At 41.4% G+C, this 23522-nt stretch overlaps 1 protein-coding gene and 1 pseudogene across 17 annotated transcripts in view; one reads left to right on the top strand and one right to left on the bottom strand.

The window, feature by feature from the left end:
- LOC101925094 (cyclic AMP-dependent transcription factor ATF-7) overlaps nt 1-23522 on the top strand; it is a 130366-nt gene that overhangs the window by 7911 nt on the left and 98933 nt on the right. For 15 of the 17 annotated variants that reach the window (XR_012420303.1, XR_012420304.1, XR_012420302.1 and 12 more), the window contains one exon: nt 20881-20949. The exons of the other annotated variants lie outside the window; for them this stretch is intronic. Coding sequence is in view for 11 of the 15 variants with exons in the window: in XM_074006993.1 (XP_073863094.1) it covers nt 20895-20949 (55 nt within the window). In the remaining 4 variants the exon portion in view is untranslated. The remainder of the gene's footprint in view (nt 1-20880; nt 20950-23522) is intronic. 17 annotated transcript variants of the gene reach the window in all.
- Nucleotides 12906-14238, bottom strand: LOC102124708 (developmental pluripotency-associated protein 4 pseudogene; annotated as a pseudogene).

Below are 23522 nucleotides of genomic sequence, written 5' to 3'. Positions count from 1 at the left end.
ACCTTCCTCTTTTGGCATTTTAGTTTTTACTTTCATTTTTAAAAAATTGCAAATTGTGAATGAATGTGCATATTAAATTAGCATGCTACTAGTCAGGGAACCAATGCATTTTCTTTTGATACTTTCTCATTCATCTGATAGTATTAGTTATGAATTCTCCTGGAAAGCAGAAGGATGGACTTGATAACCCCTCAAGGTCCTTTTCAGGCCAGACATTCATAAATAGAAGTTAAGATCAAGGAATTTACTCTTGAAGAATCAGGAAGAAAAATAGACTGTAAAGAAAATAAAATTGAAATGTTTCTATTGGTGGGAATGGATAAACACAAGTAAGGAACATAAATGACGAGAAATAATAACTCCTTTGAGCTAAAAACAAAACAAAAATCAACAACAACAAATATTTTGCATTGGGGTCATTTTATATCTTAAAAATATTTTATGACATTTTCTCTTCGACATTTCCCTTGTGGACACTTTGTGTTGAAAGAATGTTGGGTTTTGTTCCTGTTAAATCATAGTATTTTGTTTCCTTCCTTTCTCTTGTTTGTCCTTTTGTTTAAAAACTTTTTTTTTTTTTTGGTCTTCTGTATAATGTACTGACTGCCTGTATACAATGAGGCAAGATTCAATTCCATTTTGAAAGTATTTGCTATATCACTTCCTCAGAAATGAAGGATGAGTGTTACAATTCAGGAAAGGTTGTATGAAAAGATAAACTTGTGTAAAAAGATAAGCTTTTAAATTTTTGTAGGCCAACATTTAAGAAAGGTTCCCAACCAAAGCAAAGGTGAGTTAGTATATTAGTCTTTTTTTTTTTTTTTTAATTTTTTTTTGAGACATAGTCTTGCTCTGTCACCCAGGCTGGAGTGCAGTGGCACGATCTTGGCTCACTGCAGCCTCCGGCTCCTGATTACAAGCAATTCTTCTGCCTCAGCCTCCTGAGTAGCTGGGATTACAGGTGCCCACCACCATGCCTGTCTAATTTTCGTATTTTTAGTAGAGACGGGGTTTCAACCATGTTGGCCTGGCTGGTCTCGCACCCCTGACCTCAAGTGATCCACCCACCTTGATCTCCCAAAGTGCTGGAATTACAGGTGTGAGCCGCTGTGCCTGGCCTAGTATAGTAGTTTTAAGAAGAACATAATATGTAAGCATTGGCTGGGCACAGTGGTTCACACCTGTAATCCTAGCACTTTGGGAGGCTTGGGCCCAGGAGTTTGAGACCAGCATGGGCAACATGACGAAACCTTGTCTCTACAAAAAATACAAAAATTAGCCGAGTGTGGTGACGCGCGTCTGTAGCCCCAGCTACTTGGGAGGCTGAAGTGGGAGGATTGCTTCAGCCCAGGAAGCAAGGGTTTCAGCCAGCCAAGGTTGCAGCACTGCACTCCAGCCTGGGCAACAAAGTGATACCCTGTCTCAAAGAAAGAAAGAATACATAAGTTTACAGTAAAACTCATTACAAACTCTTGACTTCAGGTTGTTAGTTTTTTCTCATCTCTTTTTTTTTTTTTTTTTGGAGACGGAGTCTCGCTCTGTTGCCCAGGCTGGAGTGCAGTGGCACAGTCTCGGCTCACTGCAGTCTGCCTCCCAGGTTCAAGCAGTTCTCCTGGCTTAGCCTCCTGAGTAGCTGGGATTACAGGCACACACTGCTACTCCTGGCCAATTTTTTTTTTGTATTTAATTTAATTAAATTAATTAATTAATTAATTTATTTATTTATTTTTTGAGACGGAGTCTCGCTCCGTTGCCCAGGCTGGAGTGCAGTGGCCGGATCTCAGCTCACTGCAAGCTCCGCCTCCCGGGTTTATGCCATTCTCCTGCCTCAGCCTTCCGAGTAGTTGGGACTACAGGCGCCCGCCACGTTTTTTGTATTTTTTAGTAGAGACGGGGTTTCACTGGGTTAGCCAGGATGGTCTCGATCTGCTGACCTCGTGATCCGCCCGTCTCGGCCTCCCAAAGTGCTAGGATTACAGGCTTGAGCCACCACGCCCGGCCTATTTATTTATTTTTGAGATGGAGTCTCGCTCTGTCGCCCAGGCTGGAGTGCAGTGGCCGGATCTCAGCTCACTGCAAGCTCCGCCTTCCGGGTTTACGCCATTCTCCTGCCTGAGCCTCCCGAGTAGCTGGGACTATAGGCGCTTGCCACCTCGCCCGGCTAGTTTTGTGTGTGTGTGTGTTGTTTTTTTTTTTTTTTAAGTAGAGACGGGGTTTCACCGTGTTAGCCAGGATGGTCTCGATCTCCTGACCTCATGATCCACCCGCCTCGGCCTCCCAGAGTGCTGGGATTACAGACGTGAGCCACCGCGCCTGGCCTTTTTTTGTGTGTTTTAGTAGGGATGGGGTCTCACTGTGTTGCCCAGGCTGGTCTCAAACTCCTGAACTCAGGCAGTCCGCCCACCTCAGCCTTCTAAAGTGCTGGGATTACAGGCATGAGCCACCGCCCCCGCCACGCTTTTTCTCATCTGTTGGCAATTTTAATCCTCAGTGTTCCCATACATTTGAAACCAGAATGTGCATAAAGTTTCTTTTTTTCTGTTCAATACTGCATCTCTTTTTTTTTTTTTTTTTTTTTTGCATCTCTTCTTAATAAATATCGTGAAAGTCTATGAAAGTGTAGGTTGGGTGAGGTGGCCCACACATGTAATCCCAACACTTTGGGAGGCTGAGGCAGGCAGATTGCTTGAGCTTGGAGTTTGAGACCAGCCTAAGCAACACAGGGAGACCCCATCTCTACAAAAAAATTTAAAAATTAGCTGGGCTTGGTGGTGCACGCCTTTAGTCCTAGCTACTTGGGAGGCCAAGGAGGGAGGATTACTTGAGCCTGGGAGGCGGAGGTTTCAGTGGGCTGAGATCACGCCATTGCACTCTAGCCTGGGTGACAGAGTGAGACCCTGGCTCAAAAAAACCAAAAACTAACAGGAGCCAAGATTTAGCTAAAAAAGCCATTTCATGAGCTTGTGGCATGGACATCTGTAGTAACATGTTTTGCCACAGCCCCACCTTCTCACAAAACCCAGCTTGCTTCCTTCGAATGGAATTACTTACTGTTTTCTCCTGATCTGATAGATTGCTTCTTTTCGCTGTAGTAGACAGGGAATGTTTGTGTGCTAAACCGGTCAATTTTTGGGGGGCCTTAAAAATTACCATGCAGTAAGAAAAAAACATTCTGTCAGATTGAAAAATAGGGCACAACCATTCTTTTTGAAATAGGAATATGTCTGACTCATTATTATTATTATTATTATTATTTTTAGAGATGGGTCTGGGCCTGTCACCCAGGCTGGAGTGCAGTGGCGTGATCGTAGCTCACTGGCAGCCTTGAACTCCTGTGCTCAAGTGATCCTCCAGTCCTCCTGCCTCAGCCTCCCAAGTAGCTGGGACTGCAGACACACACCACCTCGCTTCCGATCCAGCCAATCGTTAATTATTTTGCAGAGAAAGGATTTCACTTTCTTGCCGAGGGGTCTAAAACTCCTGGCCTCAAGCGATCCTTCTGCCTCAGCTTCCCAAAATATTGGGATTACTGGTGTGATCCACCACTTCCAGCCCTTAACTGTATTATAAAATCAGGATGATTTGTTGTATGTGACATAATTAATTACTGTAAATGATTCATGTTGGTACCAAGTTTCTTGCCAGTAATATTTATTTAAGTTGTATCAAACTTGAATGACACCTTGTTGGTTTTATTTAACATCATATTTGTGGTACCAACATGACTCCTGTAGCACCATTTTCTTTTTCTTTTTTTTTTTCCTTTTTCTTTTCTTTTGAGACAGAGTCTTGCCCTGTTGCTCAGGCTGGAGTGCAATAGCACAATTTCTGCTTACTACAACCTCTGCCTCCTGGGTTCAAGCGATTCTCCTGCCTCAGCTTCCCAAGTAGCTGAGATTATAGGTGCCTGCCACCACGCCCAGCTAATTTTGTATTTTTAGTAGAGGCAGGGTTTCACCATTCTGGCCAGGCTGGTCTTGAACTCCCGACCTCAGGCAATCTGCCTGCCTTGGCCTCCCAAAGTACTAGGATTATAGGCGTGAGCCACCGTGCCCAGCCAGCACCATTTTCTTCAACTTATTTTTTTAAAGTTTTGGTTAACAGTAGTTTGCTAATACTTTACACGTACATGTTTGGGACTGGTGAGAGTGAATTGGCGAGCATTGGAATAACCCCAAATAGATCACTGTTGAAAATATGTGGACAGACTTAGGAAATAAATATTTTTTCCTGAGAACTTCTAAGTGTCTCAGCGATTGTCGTTGTGGGATAGTGCAGCTGTTTCCTACCCAGAACCAAGCTTATACTTTAATATTAAAGCCTGTCAGGTTTTTTGTTCTTTGCAGCCTGTTTAAGATTTTAAATTGGTCCTTTAAATTAAAAGATAATTTTAAAAGATCAGTGTTTTGGGGTTGATTACTTTTGGCTTATTGTTTTGAGGATCATACTTTATCTGAAAATGAGCAGGAAAAAAACAGAATTTTTTGTTTAGTTTTTGTTCAGCATCCTATCAGTTTCCAGGAGTTTTTTAACTTCTAAAATGCACAGTGAGGCCAAACATAGATAAATATAATGTTCTCCAGTTATTTCTAACTTTGCTTCCTGCTGTCACTTTAGCAAGTTGTTGCTTCTTTGTTTTTGCTTTATTAACCTTTCTGGGGATAGCTCAAAATAGTCCTGGAATCCTCTGAAAGCCTAGAGAGCCTTAAAAGAAACTTCAGGTAGTTGCCTGTATACAGCTGCTTCCAGATAGGTTCTAAGCTTTGGCTATGTGTTGCCTAACATGATTCAGCCTAATTCTCACTCTCATCTGTCTTCAGTCATTTGCTGCAAAACTATTTGGTCTATTTAAGCTGGCTCCTTTCTTTGAAGCCAGTTTCTGCATGTCTGAGCGTGAAATCCAGAAATTAATTTCAGCCTTCTGATTGATCAATCTAGGGCCTTCTACTGCTTGTGTATTTCTTGTTTTTTTTTTGTTTTTTTGTTTTTTTGTTTTTTTTTTGAGACGGAGTCTCGCTCTGCCGCCCAGGCTGGAGTGCAGTGGCCGGATCTCAGCTCACTGCAAGCTCCGCCTCCCGGGTTCACGCCATTCTCCTGCCTCAGCCTCCCGAGTAGTTGGGACTACAGGCGCCCGCCACCGCGCCCGGCTAGTTTTTTTTTTTTTTTTTTTTTTTTTTTTTTTTGAGACGGAGTCTCGCTCTGTCACCCAGGCTGGAGTGCAGTGGCCGGATTTCAGCTCACTGCAAGCTCCGCCTCCCGGGTTCACGCCATTCTCCTGCCTCAGCCTCCGGAGTAGCTGGGACTACAGGCGCCCGCCACCTCGCCCGGCTAGTTTTTTGTATTTTTTAGTAGAGACGGGGTTTCACCGGGTTAGCCAGGATGGTCTCGATCTCCTGACCTCGTGATCCGCCCGTCTCGGCCTCCCAAAGTGCTGAGATTACAGGCTTGAGCCACCGCGCCCGGCCAACTGCTTGTGTATTTCTTAAAGCAGTGGATCTCAAACTTTTTGGTCTCAGAATTCACCCCATAATATTCTTAAAAATTACTGAGGGCCAGGCCTAGTGGCTCACACCTGTAATTCCATCACTTTGGGGGGTTGAGGTGGGGGTGGAGGGATTGCTTGAGTCCAGGAGTTTGAGACTAGCCTAGGTAATATAGTGAGACCTCGTCTCTACAAAAATTTAAAAAATTACCCGAGTTTGTTGGTGCACTCCTGTAGTCCCAGCTACTCAGGAGGCTTAGGTAGGAGGATCATTTGAGCCAAGGAGACAGAGGTTGCAGTGAGCTGAGATTGTGCCACTGCACTCCAGCTTGGGCAACAGAGTGAGACCCTGTCTCAAAAAAAAATAAAATAATAAAGTAAAATTATTGAGGACTCCAAAGAGTATTTGTTTATCTGGGTTATATCTGTTGATACTTAACATATTAGCAATTATGAGATAAGTTTTTAAAATATTTATTAATTTACTTTAAAATAAGAACAAACCCGTTACATGTTAACATAAATATATAGTTTAAAAAGAATTTGGGGGAAGGACTTCAGATCTCTTTAATGTCTGGCGAAATAGAACACAGCTGGATTCTCATATCTGCTTCTGCATTCAATCTGTTAAGATATGTCATTTTGGTTTAAGTATATGAAGAAAACAATGTAATGGGAAAAGAAAGGATTATTTTCAGGTAATTGTATATAGTCTTCTTTGATACTACGTAAAATCTGGAAAGTGATAGTTTCATAAAGGTTAGCTGTGGTATAGAATTTGAAACCACATCTGTGAACTTTTTAGTACTGCTATGTTAAAATGCATTGGCTCAGGATAAACAGCTATCATTGGGAATTTTTTTAAAAATGCATTGGCCTCACTTGCCTTTTTTTTTTTTTTTTTTTTGAGACAGAGTCTCACTGTGTCACCCAGGCTAGAATGCAGTGCCATGATATTGGCTCAGTGCAACGTCTGCCTCCCAGGTTCAAGCGATTTTTGTGCCTCAGCCTCCCGAGTAGCAGGGACTACAGGTGCACACCACCATGCCCTACTAATTTTTGTGTTTTTAGTAGAGACAGGGTTTCACAATGATGGCTAAGCTGGTCTTCAACTCCTGGCTGCAGGTGATCTGCCCACCTCAGCCTCCCAAAGTGCTGGAATTACAGGTGAGAGCTACTGCACCCGGCCAGCCACCTCGCCCAGCCTAGCTTGCTCTTTAAATAGATCTTTTACTCACAAATGATTTTAACCTTCATGAACCCCCTGCAAGAACTGTAGGGATCCCTGGAGCCCACTTTGAGAACAGTATTATAGCACCAACCTTGAAAAATTCAGCTGTTGGGCACGGTGGCTCACTCACTCCTGTAATCTCAGCACTTTGGGAGGCTGAGGTGGGTGGATCATGAGGTCAGGAGATCAAAACCATTCTGGCCAATATGGTGAAACCCCGTCTCTACCAAAAATACAAAAATTAGCCAGGTGTGATGGCACATGCCTGTAGTTCGAGCTACTCACGAGGCTGAGGCAGGAGAATCGCTTGAACCCAGGAGGCAGAAGTTGCAGTGAGATGAGATCGAGCCACTGTACTCCAGCTTGGTGACAGCAAAAGACTCCGTCTTTAAAAAAAAAAAAAAAAAGAGAAAAAGAAAAATGCAGCTGCTGGGCACGGTGGCTCACACCTGTAATTCCAGCACTTTAGGAGGCCAAGGCAGGAGGATCACTTGAGGTCAGGAGTTCAAGACCAGCCTGGCCACTATGGTGAAACCCCATCTCTAATAAAAATACAAAAATTAACTGGGTGTGGTGGTGCGTGCCTGTAGCCCCAGGTCCTTGGGAGGCTGAGGTGGGAGAGTTGCTGGAACCCAGGAGGTGGAGGTTGCAGTGAGCTGAGATGGTGCCACCTTACTCCAGCCTGGGTGACAGAGCGAGACTCCTTCTCAAAAAAAAAAAAAGAAAAGAAAAAGAAGTGCAGCTGTTTTCCTATAATTTTCACATATCACAACATATTCTTTCCAATTTTTTTCAACCATTGAAAAATGTAAAAACCGGCTGGACGTGGTGGCTCGTGTCTGTAATACCAGCACTTTAGGAGGCTGAGGCGGGCAGATCACTTGAGGCCAGGAGTTTGAGACCAGCCTGGCGAACACAGTGAAAACCTGTCTCTACTAAAAATTGAAAAAATTAGCTGGACGTGGTGGCACATGCCTGTAATCCCAGCTACTCGGGAGACTGAGGAATGAGAATTGCTTGAACCCGGGAGGCAGAGGTTGCAGTGAACCAAGATCACGTTACTGCACTCTAGCCTGGGCAACAGAGTGAGACTCTGTCTCAAAAAGAAAAGAAAAGAAAAATTTAAAAACTATTCTTAGTTTGTGGGCCATATAAAAATAGGTGATAGGCTAGATTTGGCCCATGAGTTGAAGTTTGCTAACCTTTCATATATGCTATTACGGGATTAAGAATTTTTTTGTTTGTTTGGAGATGGAATCTTGCTCTGTCACCAGGCTGGGTGCAGTGGCGTGATCTCGGCTCACTGCAGCCTCTAACTCCCTGGTTTGAGCGATTCTCCTGCTTCAGCCTCCCGAGCACATGCTACCATGCCCAGCTAATTTTTGTATTTTTAGTAGAGACGGGGTTTCACCATGTTGGCCAGGAGGGTCTCGATCTCCTGACCTCATAATCCACCCTCCTTGGCCTCCTAAAGTGCTGGGATTACAGATGTGAGCCACCACACCCAGCCTGGATTATGAATTTTAAAATAATTATAATAAAACATGCTTAATGTTAAAAATGTGAATATTAGCTGGGCACAATGGCCCACCCCTGTAATCCCAAAACCTTGGGAGGCCAAGGCGGGAGGATCGCTTGAGTCCAGGAGTTTTGAGACCAGCCTGGGCTACATGGCGAGACCCATTGTCTCTACAAAAAAACAAAAAAAAGACCTGAGCATTGTAGTGTGCACCTGTAGTCCCAGCTACTCAAGAGGCTGAGGCAGGAGGATCTCTTGAGCCCAGGAGGTCAAGGCTGCAGTGAACTGTGATCATGCCACTGTACTCCAGTCTGGGTGACCGCGAGACCTTTTCTCAAAACAAACAAAAAAACCCACCAAAAAAACCAAACTATGAACATCACTTAATTTTCCTAAATAAAATGATACCCCAGAACATGTAACCCCTCAAATTCATGTTTCAGGACATTTATTTATATAATAAGCATATGTAACATGTTTATATATAATAAGCAGATATAATAGTACCTGTTGTGCTCTGAAGTGTTGGTAAAACATGATTCAGTTGTAACTAGTTTTAGGGTTTATAAAAAGATGTGGTGTCCACTCTTGTATCTTTTTTTTTTTTTTTTTTGAGACAGAGTCTCACTCTGTTGCCCAGGCTGGAGTGCAGTGGTGCAATCTCAGCTCACTGCAACCTCCGCCTTCGGGGTTCAAGTGATTCTCCCACCTCACCCTCACAAGTAGCTGTGATTACAGGTGCCCGCCATGACACCTGGCTAATTTTTGTATTTTTAGTAGAGATAGGGTTTCACCATGTTAATCAGGCTGGTCTCCACCTTCTCACCTGAAGTAATCCACCTGCCTCGTCGTCCCAAAGTGCTAGGATTACAGGTGTGAGCCACTGCACCCAGTCCATTTTTGTATCTTGTTTGGAATGTATGAGAACAGCTAACTAGGATCAGACCTACCTTAACCCGTTGCCTTTTTTTGCCTATATATATTTTTTGTAACTCTCTGCCTCAGTTTTCCAGTCTGTTAGCAAGTGCTTTACAAAACACCGATATAAAACAATAAGGCTAAAGTCCAGGTGTGGTGGCTCCCGCCTCTAATACCAGCACTTTGGGAGGCCGAGGTGGGCAGATCATTTGTCAGGAGTTCAAAACCAGCTTGGCTAACATGGTGAAACCCCATCTCTACTAAAAGTACAAAAATTAGCTGGGCATGGTGGCGCATGCCTATAGTCCCAGCTACTCAGGAGGCTGAGGCATGAGAATCTGTTGAACTCAGGAGGCAAAGGTTGCAGTGAGCCGAGATCACACCACTGCACTCCAGCCTGCGTGACAGAGCAAGACCCTGTCTAAAAAAAGCGTAAGATTTAAAACAATAAGGCTAATTAGTTTAAGATTATAGTGGTACATATATGCTTTCAGCATATCCTTTTGGGACATTTGATTTAGTAATAAGATAATATATGCTAAACTATTATGCTAAATACTTCAATGGAAAATTAGTCCAGAATTTATGAGCTTTTTTTTTTTTTTTTTGAGACAGAGTCCCAGTCTGTCACCCAGGCTGGAGTGCTGTGCTGTGATCATAGCTCACTACAACCTGAACTCCTGGGCTCAAGGGATCCTCTCATCTCGGTCTCCCAAGCTCCCGAGTAGCTGGGACTACCGGCACACACCACTGTGGGTTGGGTGGCTAATTTTTTTTTTTTTTTAAAGAAACAGGGTCTCGTGGCCGGGTGCGGTGGCTCATGCCTATAATCCCAGCACTTTGGGAGGCTGAGGCGGGCAGATTACCTGAGGTCGGGAGTTCAAGACCAGCCTGACCAACATGGAGAAACCCCATTTCTACTAAAAATACAAAATTAGCCACTCGTGGTGGCGCATGCCTGTAATCCCAGCTACTTGGGAGGCTGAGGCAGGAGAATTGCTTGAACCTGGGAGGCAGAGGTTGTGGTGAGCTGAGAACACGCCATTGTACTCCAGCCTGGGCAACAAGAGCGAAACTCTGTCTCAAAAAAAAAAAAAAAAAAAAAGAGAGAGAGAGAAAGAAAGAAAAGGAAAAAAAAGAAAAAGAAAAGAAACAGGCTCTTGCTTTGTTGCCTAGACTGGTCTTGAACTCCTGACCTCAAGCTGTCCTCTGACCTCAGCCTCCCAAAGTGTTGGGATTACAGGTGTGAGCCATGGCACCTGGCCTATGAACAGAAATTTTAATACCTAAATAATCTACTGCCTAGTAAAACTTGAGTAGTCTACTTTGTTTTCTGGGGTTCCCATAACCTGCATTATAGTTCATGTGTTAACTGGAATCTTAAGTCAGTTTGCTAGATGTAATGGAAATCAGAGCAGCACTGAGTATCCTATGGAGAATATAAAATGTTGAGACTGCTGTGGCAAAGAACTTGTATTTGTACTCTTTGCTTAATGGCAGCTAAATTTTCTTACAGTCTGAAACGTGGTAACTGAAGTTGTGTGTTTAGAAGAGAGCTGTTTGCATATAATTTCTTTTTATTATCACAAAGAAATGGAGCCCATAGAGCTCTGTTTGGGTACCTTTCTAAGTTTTTCAGCTTGTTTATACTGAGTTGAAAGGTATTCAGTACCTGCTAAACTTGGTTTCAGCTCTATATTCCCTTTGTGATGCATGGTTGGGGCAATTTCTAATTGTCTGGTATAAGCATAATTGTTAGGGAACATTCATGGGATTGTGAAAATGGATCCTGGAAGGTAACAAAAGGAGGAGCTATTTTGAATTGCCTGTTTTACCTTGTGTGTTGATAAACAAGTTTCCACCGTGTTTGTTTCTATATGAAATGGTTTGTAATTTTAGAATTTTTTTATGGCCTTTTTTGAACTTAATTTGTCACTTGGTTCTGTTGCTTTGTAGTTAGAAAATGAGTAGCTTTGTATAATTTTTAAATATACTGTTTAGTGCTTTAGAATAGTCAGACAGATATGGACTTTTTTTTTTTTTTTAAAGAAAAAAAGTCTTATTATTTGTTACACTGAACAATTCTGACCACCAATAACCAATGTGGTCCAGGAGAGAAGAACATCTTGCTTCTCAACAAACTTTCCTCCCTTGCTTTAACATTTTTGAGGATCCTTTCCCAAACCTATTACATCTGTATTATGATGGTTACAAATTTTCCAACTCTGCCACTCCTTCCAGTGCATTATTTTTAGTATCTTCATTAAAGGGGCAAAATAAAATAAAATAATAAAGATTCCGTACTTGGCCGGGTGCGGTGGCTCAAGCCTGTAATCCTAGCACTTTGGGAGGCCGAGACGGGCGGATCACGAGGTCAGGAGATCGAGACCATCCTGGCTAAAACGGTGAAACCCCGTCTCTACTAAAAAATACAAAAAACTAGCCGGGTGAGGCGGCGGGCGCCTGTAGTCCCAACTACTCGGGAGGCTGAGGCAGGAGAATGGCCTGAACCCAGGAGGCGGAGCTTGCAGTGAGCTGAGATCCGGCCACTGCGCTCCAGCCTGGGGGACAGAGCAAGACTCCGTCTCAAAAAAAAAAAAAAAAAAAAAAAAAAAAAGATTCCGTACTTGCAATAACAAAACAATGTTGGAAACTGTCATTAAATCAGGACAAGTGAAAAACAGATCTGTTCCCAGTCCTCACAGTTCTATAAATTTAGGAAGTACACAAAAAAATTAGAAATTAAGTACACTCAATAGGATACATTAAAAATGTACAGTTTTGGTATGTCAATCATATCTAAGTAGTTTTAAAAACAAATGATCCAACCCATACCGCCAGCTAATAAAGAACAAACAAATGAGTCATACAAAAGAAAAATCACACATTTTGGTTTACTCCTACTTTTGAGTTAAGAACACTAACAATAAAATTTGCATGTAATGAATACGGTTCCCTAAATACAACAGATGAATTATTTTATATACACATCTTATTTTTATTTATGGAGAATCGGTTAATAAACACATTTTAAGTTCAATATGTTATATATTTATGAGTGGGAAGCAACCTTAGACATTTTAAACACCAGAAATATACGAAACAATTATAAGTGAAGTAATACAGACAAAGTCCCTTGTGTTTTGATCCTGGAGTCAAACCATAGAAATCTCAGGTTATTAAGAGAACTTTGAAAAATATTGTTTCGAATATTAAAAATTGTGTGTTTGAGGGAGGGAGAGAATTAACAGCCTTTCTTTGCCTTAAAATACTCTACGTTTGGCCGGGCGCGGTGGCTCAAGCCTGTAATCCCAGCACTTTGGGAGGCCGAGGCGGGTGGATCACGAGGTCAGGAGATCGAGACTATCCTGGCTAACATGGTGAAACCCCGTCTCTACTAAAAATACAAAAAACTAGCCGGGCGTGGTGGCGGGCGCCTGTAGTCTCAGCTACTTGGGAGGCTGAGGCGGGAGAATGGCGTGAACCCGGGAGGCGGAGCTTGCAGTGAGCCGAGATCCGGCCACTGCACTCCAGCCTGGGCGACAGAGCGAGACTCCGTCTCAAAAAAATAAATAAATAAATAAAATAAAAATACTCTACGTTTTATGAAATTGCAATTGGAATGAAGCAGCTCCTAAAGTAGTCAGTGTTCAGAGGAAGAGAAAATTGAGCACAAGAGCCAACTACCATTTTACTCAACTCCTTCACAATGCTCAGCTGAAGGACTTCTCACTTAAAAGACCTGTTGAAGGTCAGGCACAGTGGCTTATGCCCATAATCCCAGCATTTTGGGAGGCCAAGGCGGGTAGATCACTTGAGTCCAGGAGTGTGAGACCAGCCTGGCCAATATGGGGAAACCCCGTCTCTACTAAAAAATACAAAAAACTAGCCGGGCAAGGTGGCAGGCGCCTGTAGTCCCAGTTACTCGGGAGGCTGAGGCAGGAGAATGGCGTGAACCCGGGAGGTGGAGCTTGCTGTGACCTGAGATCCGGCCACTGCACTCCAGCCTGGGCGACAGAGCGAGACTCCGTCTCAAAAAAAAAAAAAAAGCTGGGTGTGGTAACAGGTGCCTGTAATCCCAGCTACTCGGGAGGCTGAAGCAGGAGAATCACTTGAACTCAGGAGGCGGAGATTGCCCTGAACTGAGATTGCACAAGTGCACTCCGGCCTGGGCAACAAAGTGAGACACTGTCTCAGAAGACAAAACAAAACAAAAAAGAGCTGCTGCTGAAGTCGTGTCTATTTTAGAAAAGTAGTATGAATGAGTTTTTCTACATATTAACTACAATTTATGGTAATTTGCGAAACATTTTTCTGTTTTTAAATCTGAGAGTCTCTATCTCCACTCACAAAGCAACAGGCGCTACTAGGGCTCTTAGGCTAACATCTGCCACCCCACGAGTCAGCATGGCCCATAAACAGGTGTGCAGAGGACCAGAGTTCACCTGTCAGCAGCCCCACGAAATCCGCCCCTCCAGACTTTCTGCCATTAATTACCATAGGTGTGGCCTTTTTCCTGATATTCTATTCCCATTGGAGGCTTTTTATTAAGACCTTGTTACACAGGCCTCTTGTGGAGATTCCACTGCCTCTGGCATCCTCGCCCTGGCCGAAATTCTCGCCCAGGAGGCCAGCAAAGCCTCTGGGGCAGAAGTTGTCACCACAACTGTATTAACTCCCTCAAGGAGAGCAGTGGAATCTTCCAGGGCAGGCGGCCCCTCGGCAGGGGGAAGGGCCACTTCAGGAGGATGATGTGTCTCAGAACTTTGCAGGGACGTTTCCCCTTTTGCCACCTTTAATTTTTTTTGCAATGATTTCCAGATTTTGACCTCTTTTGCTGTGCTAGGAAAATCCTTTTGATTTGGATAGGCAAAGGCACACAGACGCTTATATGCATCCAATTTCTGGCCTTTGGAGCTCAGCTTCAATTGTTGGCACCAGGCCCGCAGAATGTCCCAGTGAATCAGATTAACAGGTGGCAGTTTAGAGGGTAATGGACAGCTTTGGTATCTTCTTCTGAAGTCTGGGGTTGTCAGTGTACTCTGCCTTCTTCTTAGGACAGAGCACTTTATTGCCTTTGACAGACATTTTTCTTTGGTTCCCTTTGCTGATGTTCCTCCTTGCCTTTTGCCTTCTCCATACTTGTAGAAGAAGCCGGACCTCTTTTTTTAAACTCAGACTTCTTTCTTTTTTTATTTTGAGACGGGGTCTTGTTCTGTCGCCAGGCTGGAGTGCAGTGGCGCAATCTCGGCTCACTGTAACCTCCGCCTCCTGGGTTCAATGATTCTCCTGCCTCAGCCTCCTGGGTAGCTGGGACTACAGGCGTGCACCACCTCGCCCAGCTAATTTTTTTTTTTTTTTTTTTTTTTTTTTTGAGACGTAGTCTCACTCTGTTGCCAGGCTGGAGTGTAGTGGCGCGATCTCGGCTCACTGCAACCTATACCAGCTAATTTTTTTGTATTTTTAGTAGAGGCAGGGTTTCACCATGTTGGCCAGGATGGTCTCAATCTCTTGACCTCGTGATCCACCCACCTAGGCCTCCCAAACTGCTGGGATTACAGGAGTGAGCCACTGCACCCCACCAACTCAGACTTTTTTCAATCATGCCTATCTGCATTCTTTTTTCTTATTAGGTTACATTATAATTTTTTGACTTATTAAGACCAATCTGTGATTATTGTAGAGACTTCGAAAAATACTAAAAGTACAAAGAAGAAAATAGAATCACCTAGGATACCATTATCCAGAGATAACCATTATTAACATTTTGATGTTAATTCCCTTATCTTTTCAATGCTTATTATTTTGTTTACTTTTTTATAGATTTACAGTTATGGTGCATGTACAATTTTATATTGATTTTTTTCCTGTTTAACATACAACATTTTCTCATATTTTTAGTTTTCAAAATGTTATTCTTTATAACTTAAATATAGTTTATTATAAGACAGTACCTTAATTTATATTTATCCATTCTTATTTAATTTAATTCCTATTCTTTTTTGGTGGTAGAGATGACTGTGGTTAAACACTCAATGCAAAAATGGTCCACATGTCTGGTTTTATCTTTAGAGAGTCTGAAAGAAGAATGAACTGTTCAAAGGATATAAAACATTTTAAGACATTTAATGTAAATATTGCCAAATTGACTTCCAGAAAGATCATCAAAATATGTACTGCCAAAAGTACTATATAAAAGTGCCAGGCCAGGCACAGTGGCTCATGTCTGTAATCCCAGCACTTTGGGAGACCGAGGCAGGCAGATCACTTGAGGTCAGGAGTTGGAGACCAGCCTGACGAACATGGAGAAACCCCGTCTCTACTAAAAATACAAAATTAGCCAGGTGTGATGGTGCATGCCTGTAATCTCAGCCACTCGGGAGGCTGAGGTAGGAGAATCGCTTGAATCTGGGAGGCAAAGGTTGCAGTGAGCCGAGATCGTGCCATTGCACTCACTCTAACCTGGGCAACAAGAGCAAAACTCCATCTCAAAAAAAAAAAAAAAAAAAGGGCCCTTTCTGCTGCATACTCTATTGGCATTATCTTGTACTTGAACATGTATCTTAATAGCTCTAGGTGAGATTTTCAAGGTTTGATTGGGGTTAACTTGACAAATTTCTCCCTTCTTTCCATTTTTAGCACTGTAACCAAAAACTACAGAGCTTCATGTTATTTGGGTGATAAAAGCATAGACTTGGTTGACTGTGGTCATAAAAAGTGCCTTAGACACAAGATAGTCATAAATATGGATTTAAAATATGTGTAGCCTTAAATACATAAATACCTGCATAGCAAATATTTTGTGGATCCAGCAGCTTTCTGCAGAAACCTGAAGTTAAGTGCGAACTTAAATATAGACTTTAAATATTTAGTAAATATTAAATCAATAAATATTTATTGAATATCTACTGTGTTGTAAGAAGAAAGGCTTCCTGAAGTTTTAACCTAAATCTCTATATTCTACCCCATTCCCCTTTTGATTACAGATAATGCAGCCATTCCCTTTTTAGTCAGAAAACCAAAATAGCCCTCATCAGTCACTAACACATCACCTTTTCATTTTCCTTTAATAGCAGTTATCTGCTGTTAATCTAAAATTATTTTGCTTACTTGCTTATTACTTGCTTCTTCCTTTTAGAATATAAGTAAGCTCTGTGAGGGCAGAAATCATGTCTGTCTCATTTGCTCTTGAATTACTTGGGTCTAGGACATATGGCACTGTGCATAGGCACTGAGTAAAATATTTGGTGAATTAATGAATTTTAAAACTCACTAAATGTGTATAATCCAAAAAGCAAATTATGGTTATTAATTTCAAACTTCTTCCTTGTTAAATCTTTTTTTTTTTTTTCGAGACAGAGTTTCACTCTTGTTGCCCAGGCTAGAGTGCAATGGTACAATCTCGGCTCCCTGCAAACTGTGCCTCCCAGGTTCAAGCGATTCTCCTGCCTCAGCCTCCCAAGTAGCTGGAATTACAGGCATGCACCACCATGCCTGGCTAATTTTTGTATTTTTAGTAGAGACAGGGTTTCACCATGTTGGTCAGGCTGGTCTCAAACTCCTGACCTCGGGTGATCTGCCCGCCTTGGCCTCCCAAAGTTCTGGGATTACAGGCATGAACCACTGTGCCTGGCTCCTTGTTAAATCTTTTACTAAGACTGTTAACTCCTACTAAGACTGTTAACTCCTCTTTTTTATAATCTGGAGTTGCTAGCAAAATAATTTGATAAATGACCATATACAGTAGCATCTAAATGATATGTATACTGATCAACCTCTGACTGACTGAACTTGTAAATTAAGCCATCATTCTTAATGTCTTTCATGACAGATGAGTAAAAAATTATTTTTGTGTGAAGGCCTATTATAGTCTTTTTGTTTTTATATCCACTTTGCCTAGCACTTGATCATTCCTTATTAGTGGTTTCTGAATGAATGAATGATAGCTAGTCTTAACATCTTCTAAATTTTTATGATGCTGATACTTACAGTACATTATCCTTCTAATTTTTTTGTACCTAGCAGTGTCTGCTTTTTGTCATTAGGAATCTGAAAACAGGCCCCTAGATGTGTTTGTGTGTGGCTTTTATTCCTTGCTTAGAGTTGGGCCATCTTATTACCTACAATTTCTCTAGTTGGTTACTAGAGAAATGATCACAATACACCATGTCTGCATTCTTTTTTCTTATTAAATTATATTGTAATGGTAATATCACACCAGGTTTAGAGAATTTACTTTGTAGTCCTCAGTGACAGACTCCATACTTAGTCAATTAAAATATATAGATATAGACATATATCTAGATATACATAAATCTGTTTTCTTGCACAATGACCATTTTAGGATCTACTTCTGTCTCTAACAAAACTAACATAGATTTTATGAAATTATCTCAGTTATTAAAAATCATTCTCTAAACCTTGGGTTTTCTTCAGTTCTCTCCCAGCATTTACATAACTTTCTCTTTTGAGTAAATGTTAATTTTTTTAATCATTTAAAAAATTCTGGTGACTGAGTACCTGAGCCTTTTCTGCAGATGTTGGCATCTGGGACAGTTTTTTTATGCTTTTTTGTCTTCCCTGTTCTAAGATCTTTGCTGAAAGCAGCCCACTTCCCCTTGTCAGTGCTTCTTAGTGTGTGTATCCCTCTTCTGTCATTTATTGTTTAGTTCTATAAAATGCTTATGTTTCATCCTGAAGAATAGATTGGGAAGGAGATGACACACTGTGAGTGCCATGCCCAGACACATGATCTGCTTGTCAAGCAGAATAGTTATAAATGAGCTGTGAGTTAAATTCTAGTGAGTGGCAGTATTATTTTTCAAGATTTCACTTTATGTCTCAGTCTGTTTACACTACAGAAATGTGTTGCTTTTTGTTTTTGAGATGGCATCAGTGAGACCTCACTGATAATTAAAGATTTAAGTGTTAGACTGAAATCAGCAAAATGACATTATTTATATGTAGCAATTGATGCAGCAGACGAGGAGTGAAGGAGAAATTTTTTTTAAAAAAAGATGTTAGCTGGATTTTTTTTTTTTAATGGGGAGACAGATCATTCTTATTTTTGTTAAATACTTAAATTTTTAAAATCACTGTACAGTGAAAAAATTTTTAAACAAGAATAATGGAAACGACAAGAGGCAACAGATTGAGGGAATGATTTAAGAATAATTGTGGGTGTTTAAGAAGAGAGGCTTCTTCCTCTCATTGTGATCTTCCTTTGGTGAAAATGGTAAAACAAAGGCCAGCAAATTTAGAAGGAAGCAGGAAATCCTAGTTAGTGGCTGTCAATTGAATATTTAAGAACAATGAAAATACTTCTGTTAGATTTTAATGCTTTTTTCCCCCCAATTTTTTTGTTTTTGCTTTTTTTCTTTCAGAAAGTAATGATTTTTCATGTCTCTTTTCTAGTAAGTGTGCCACCAAATAAAATTGTTAAGCCATATATTGTGATGTGATTGTGCAAAGCCAAGTTACATTTTGAATTTTGTGATATGAGGGAAGCCATTCCAGAATTTATTTCACCACTTTCTATGCCAATACTGTCCCACTTCTCAGCCAGAACTCTTTCCCTCCTCTAAATAGGTAGAAAAATGAGAAAATTTAGCATCAAATAACAGAACCAAGATAAAAGTAAGGAATCCTGCCTGATCCTTGTGTTATGTCTACTCTAGCCCTTGTAGTTTACCTCCTGGTTGAAAATATATTAGAGGACATTGTTGAAATAAAATTCTCATTTTGTGATTATATTAGGGAAGCAAATTCTGGGACATTCAGTGAAATTATCTCTAGCACAGGAGTTACGAATTTTTCCGGAAATGAATTGCTTTCTAGACGTGCTCTGAGTTTTCAGCCTTAATGGCCCTGGTCATTGCATTTATTTACTTTTGTTTACTCATATTTTGTACCATGTTGTAGTTCCCGAAAGTGCTAAAAAAATCATCATGTATTTAAAACAAACCAAACAACCAGAAAAGCCCCCTCATCCTGGGGCTGTGTGAAGAAGAATGAAGCTCTCATTTCCCAGTACCCAATCATCAGCTTGAGCTGGCCTCTCCTAGGAACAGAATTTATTGAAGCAATTTATCCTGGCTAAATGTGATATAAATCTGTGTACATGTATGTATGTACAGGCTCTGTTCCATTACAGCAGTGCTGTAGCATCAGTTTTCTTCCTAGTTAGACCATGTTTCTATCACACTGAAAGATGACCAATAAACCCCTTCTATTTTATGGGGCACCCCACAATTTTAAACACTGATTAGTTGTGGAATTACTGATTGGACACTAGAAATACTGGTTTCTAACCCCAGAGTGAGTCCTAAGAGAGTAGGAGAGATGTTACCTAGCTACCCTCTGCGTTTTAAGCATGGTTTTCCGATTACCAGATTCAGTCTAGCACATTAACATTTTATTTCAATGCGAGCCTGACAGATTGTCCTAACATTTCAGTTTATTTTCAAGATAAAAATTTGAAATTTGGTTACAGTTCTGAAGTTATTTGCAGGCGTATTCAAATTGTAGTTCCTCTCTCATCTTCCCTTGTTCATATTCTTTTGTATACCTTTCTCTTTTATGGAAGGATATTTGATATCCTTTAGGAGTTTATAAGACTACTTTTACCCCCCACTTCATTTTTCTCTTCCACCTTCCAAAATGCTGTTTATCTTTTAGGAATTGTTTTTACTATGATTTGCATTTCTAATCTTTATCCATCTCCACTTCTATTTTTATTCCTAGTTGGAATATGAGAAATTTCTCCCACACATTCAGATTGGAATTACTGTTCTTCAACAAAGAATTTCAATAAACACTTTGAGAGTTTAGCTTCAATAATTTAAAAACCAGTATAAACCCTGTTAAAGTCTTCAGAGGAATAGAAGGGATAGATGGTGATGCCTTTTAGTGCCATTTCTTTTATCCCCTGCAGCAGCACACATCTGTTGGCTGCAACAGAGCAGCCCAAGAACACTGGTCGAGAGCAGCACAAACAGCCGGAACATATTCTCCCAGTAAACCCCCAAAGAGTCGACATTTGTTTTATTGCTGCTTTTAAAAACCTAGCTGTAAATAGAATCAGAGGGGGGAAGGGCATCGATATTTCTCCATTTGCCACAGACGATTGGTGAGGGGAGGAGGAGGCTCCCGGTTTTTATTTTTATTTTTATTTTTTTATTAATGAAAACCATTTCCCATGTAGCCCAATAGGATGGGTGCTTTGTTTTCTTTGGCAATAATATGGGATAAACAGCCCTTGCCAACAGTCTCATAGTTTATACACCAGGGAGCCAGATTATGGCCCTGTAAAATGGAGCACCCCTCCTATAATCCCTTAATTAATTAAATGACAAATTTTGGTCTTCTCTAGTTCAGAAATATGGCTTCCGCATCGAGCGTTCAGTGAATTTATTGACATAAGGAATTGCACTAGTTGTAATTCAGCAGGTTGGAGGAGTGTTATATACTGTAGTAGAAAGAGGGAAAATCTAGCAAAGGTTTGAAACTCCTTGACTATTTAGATCTCAATCTTTCCAATTAAAAGTTTCAATTGAGACACAGTAGATCATATGCCACCTGTCTAATGGGTCTCCCCAAAGTAGCCTGTGTTTACAACTTTGATAGATGCATTTGTGGAACACCTGTTTCTGGGGTTGATATTTTTGAAGCACTTTTTTTTTTGCTCCAGCATATTTAACATAACTTTTTCCCCCACCTCCCCCTCCTCAGCTCCGCTTTGCTATATGAAATATGGGAGACGACAGACCGTTTGTGTGCAATGCCCCGGGCTGTGGACAGGTACGTTTACAATATACTTTATTGTGAATGTCTCGTTGTGAATCAAAGTGGCTGTTTTATCACTAAGGCAAAGAGTTTAAAGCCGGTATTTTACGTGATCACTGGAGGTAATCAGATCAGAGGATTTGCAGTGTGTAAATCCAAGTTATGAGGAAGTGTAGGCACTCTACCGTAATGAAATCTGCCTTGCTCTCTTCCATATTGTTATTCTACTGGTGTTTGTTTCCCACCACACAGTGTGGAAGAATACATGTTGCTCTCTCCTCTTTTCTAAAGCTGTCCATCTAAATACAAAGCAGGTTTAGAAATGTTTTCTCTTCATGCCGGGTGCGGTGGCTCACGCCTGTAATCCCAGCACTTTGGGAGGCTGAGATGGGCAGATCACCTGAGGTCAGGAGTTTGAGACCAGCCTGACCAAAACCCCGTCTCTACTAAAAATACAAAATTAGCTGGGTGTGATGGTGCATGCCTGTAATCCCAGCCACTCAGGAGGCTGAGGCAGGAAAATGGCTTGAGCCCGAGAGGCGGAGGTTCCGGTGAGCTGAAATTGTGCCACTGCACTCCAGCCTGGGTGGCAAGAGTGAAACTCAAAAAAAAAAAAAAAGAAATGTTTTCTCTTCAACCTGCATGGATATAAAAGTCTGTTTAACATATTTGGAGAGGCAGCTGATAATGTACCCACTCATTGTGAACCCCAATTTGCCAGAATCTATTTGGATTTTTTCAAATAAGGAAAAAAAGGCCGGGCGCGGTGGCTCAAGCCTGTAATCCCAGCACTTTGGGAGGCCGAGACGGGCGGATCACGAGGTCAGGAGATCGAGACCATCCTGGGTAACACAGTGAAACCCCGTCTCTACTAAAAATACAAAAACTTAGCCGGGCGAGGTGGCAGGCGCCTGTAGTCCCAGCTACTCGGGAGGCTGAGGCAGGAGAATGGCGTAAACCCGGGAGGCGGAGCTTGCAGTGAGCTGAGATCCGGCCACTGCACTCCAGCCTGGGTGACAGAGCGAGACTCCGTCTCAAAAAAAAAAAAAAAAAAAAAAAGGAAAAAAAAACGTTTCTTTTGACTGTTGATCCAGAAAATCATTGTTAGCAGCTACGGCAGATATCTATCTAGAAAAGACAAATCCAATATAGAACTTCAGATCTCACAGCATTATATAAACATTTTCTCTGTCTAATGCCGTAAATGCATTGTTCTGTATGTCAGCTCTCACGTAATTATATTCATATGTGTATATTGTATGTTATTTTTCATCATATGCTTTTTTAATAAAGTATTTTTGTTGAAATTGCCTTTTTTTTCATTTTGCATCTTCTTAACTCTTCTTCCTAGACCTTCTCCTATTGCCATGTTCCACAAAGTATGAAGAAAGGAATACAAAGGAGTTTTATTTGCCTTCATTAATTCGCTTTATAGAACTCAAAGGGTTGAGTTTCTGTTCACTTAGGAATATGTCATGTGACTGTCCACTGACACTTACTGGTGGTATGTGAGATTACAGAGTAATTATATTAAACATTGTAAATATGGACAAAAAGAAGAGCTTAACTTCAGAGATTCCTATGAATTTGAGAGGTAGATAAAATGGGGGTGGTGACAAGGAATGAAGAGAAGAAAGATTCCAAATTCCAGTAAATGCTAAAATTTTCAAAAAAGACCAACAAAGGCATCGTATTCTTCAGTATTTGGCATCCTAGGGTGTATTTCCTTTCATGTCGAAGTTTTCAACTTTATTATTTACGTTTCCCCATGTGATTTCTTTAATATATATATCCATTTATATATGGATGTATATAAATATTTGAAGTAGGCCGGGCGCGGTGGCTCAAGCCTGTAATCCCAGCACTTTGGGAGGCCGAGACGGGCAGATCACGAGGTCAGGAGATCGAGACCATCCTGGCGAACACCGTGAAACCCCGTCTCTACTAAAAAATACAAAAAACTAGCCGGGCGAGGTGGCGGGCGCCTGTAGTCCCAGCTACTCGGGAGGCTGAGGCAGGAGAATGGCGTAAACCTGGGAGGCGGAGCTTGCAGTGAGCTGAGATCCGGCCACTGCACTCCAGCCCGGGCTACAGAGCGGGACTCCGCCTCGAAAAAAAAAAATAATAAATAAATAAATAAATATTTGAAGTAAAAGCCAGTTGGGAAAATAGAATACATTTGTTTCACTTTTCAGACAGCTTTATTGAAATACATTTCTAAAAATGATCTCTCCTAGGCTGGTATGGCTCATTTCTGTAATCCCAGCACTTTCAGAGTCCAAGGCAGGGTGATCGTTTCAGCTCAGGAGTTTGAGACCAGACCAGACCCTGTCTCTACAAAAAAAAAAAAAAAAAAAAAATTAAAAATTAGCCAGGCATGGTGGCACACGCCTGTAATCCCAACTACTTGGGAGGCTGGTGCAGGAGGATCACTTGAGTCCGGGTGTTTGAGGCTACAGTGGGCTATGATCATGCCACTGCACTCCAGCCTGGGCAGCAGAGCGAGACATTGTCTCAAAATAAAAAAATGATCTCTCCAAACTTTTACATGTGAATTAGATAATACTATTTACTATGATGCTTATGAC

The sequence above is a fragment of the Macaca fascicularis genome, chromosome 11 (genome assembly GCF_037993035.2).
Source record: "Macaca fascicularis isolate 582-1 chromosome 11, T2T-MFA8v1.1".
NCBI classification, from domain to species: domain Eukaryota; kingdom Metazoa; phylum Chordata; class Mammalia; order Primates; family Cercopithecidae; genus Macaca; species Macaca fascicularis.
This window is presented reverse-complemented; position numbering and strand designations above follow the sequence as displayed.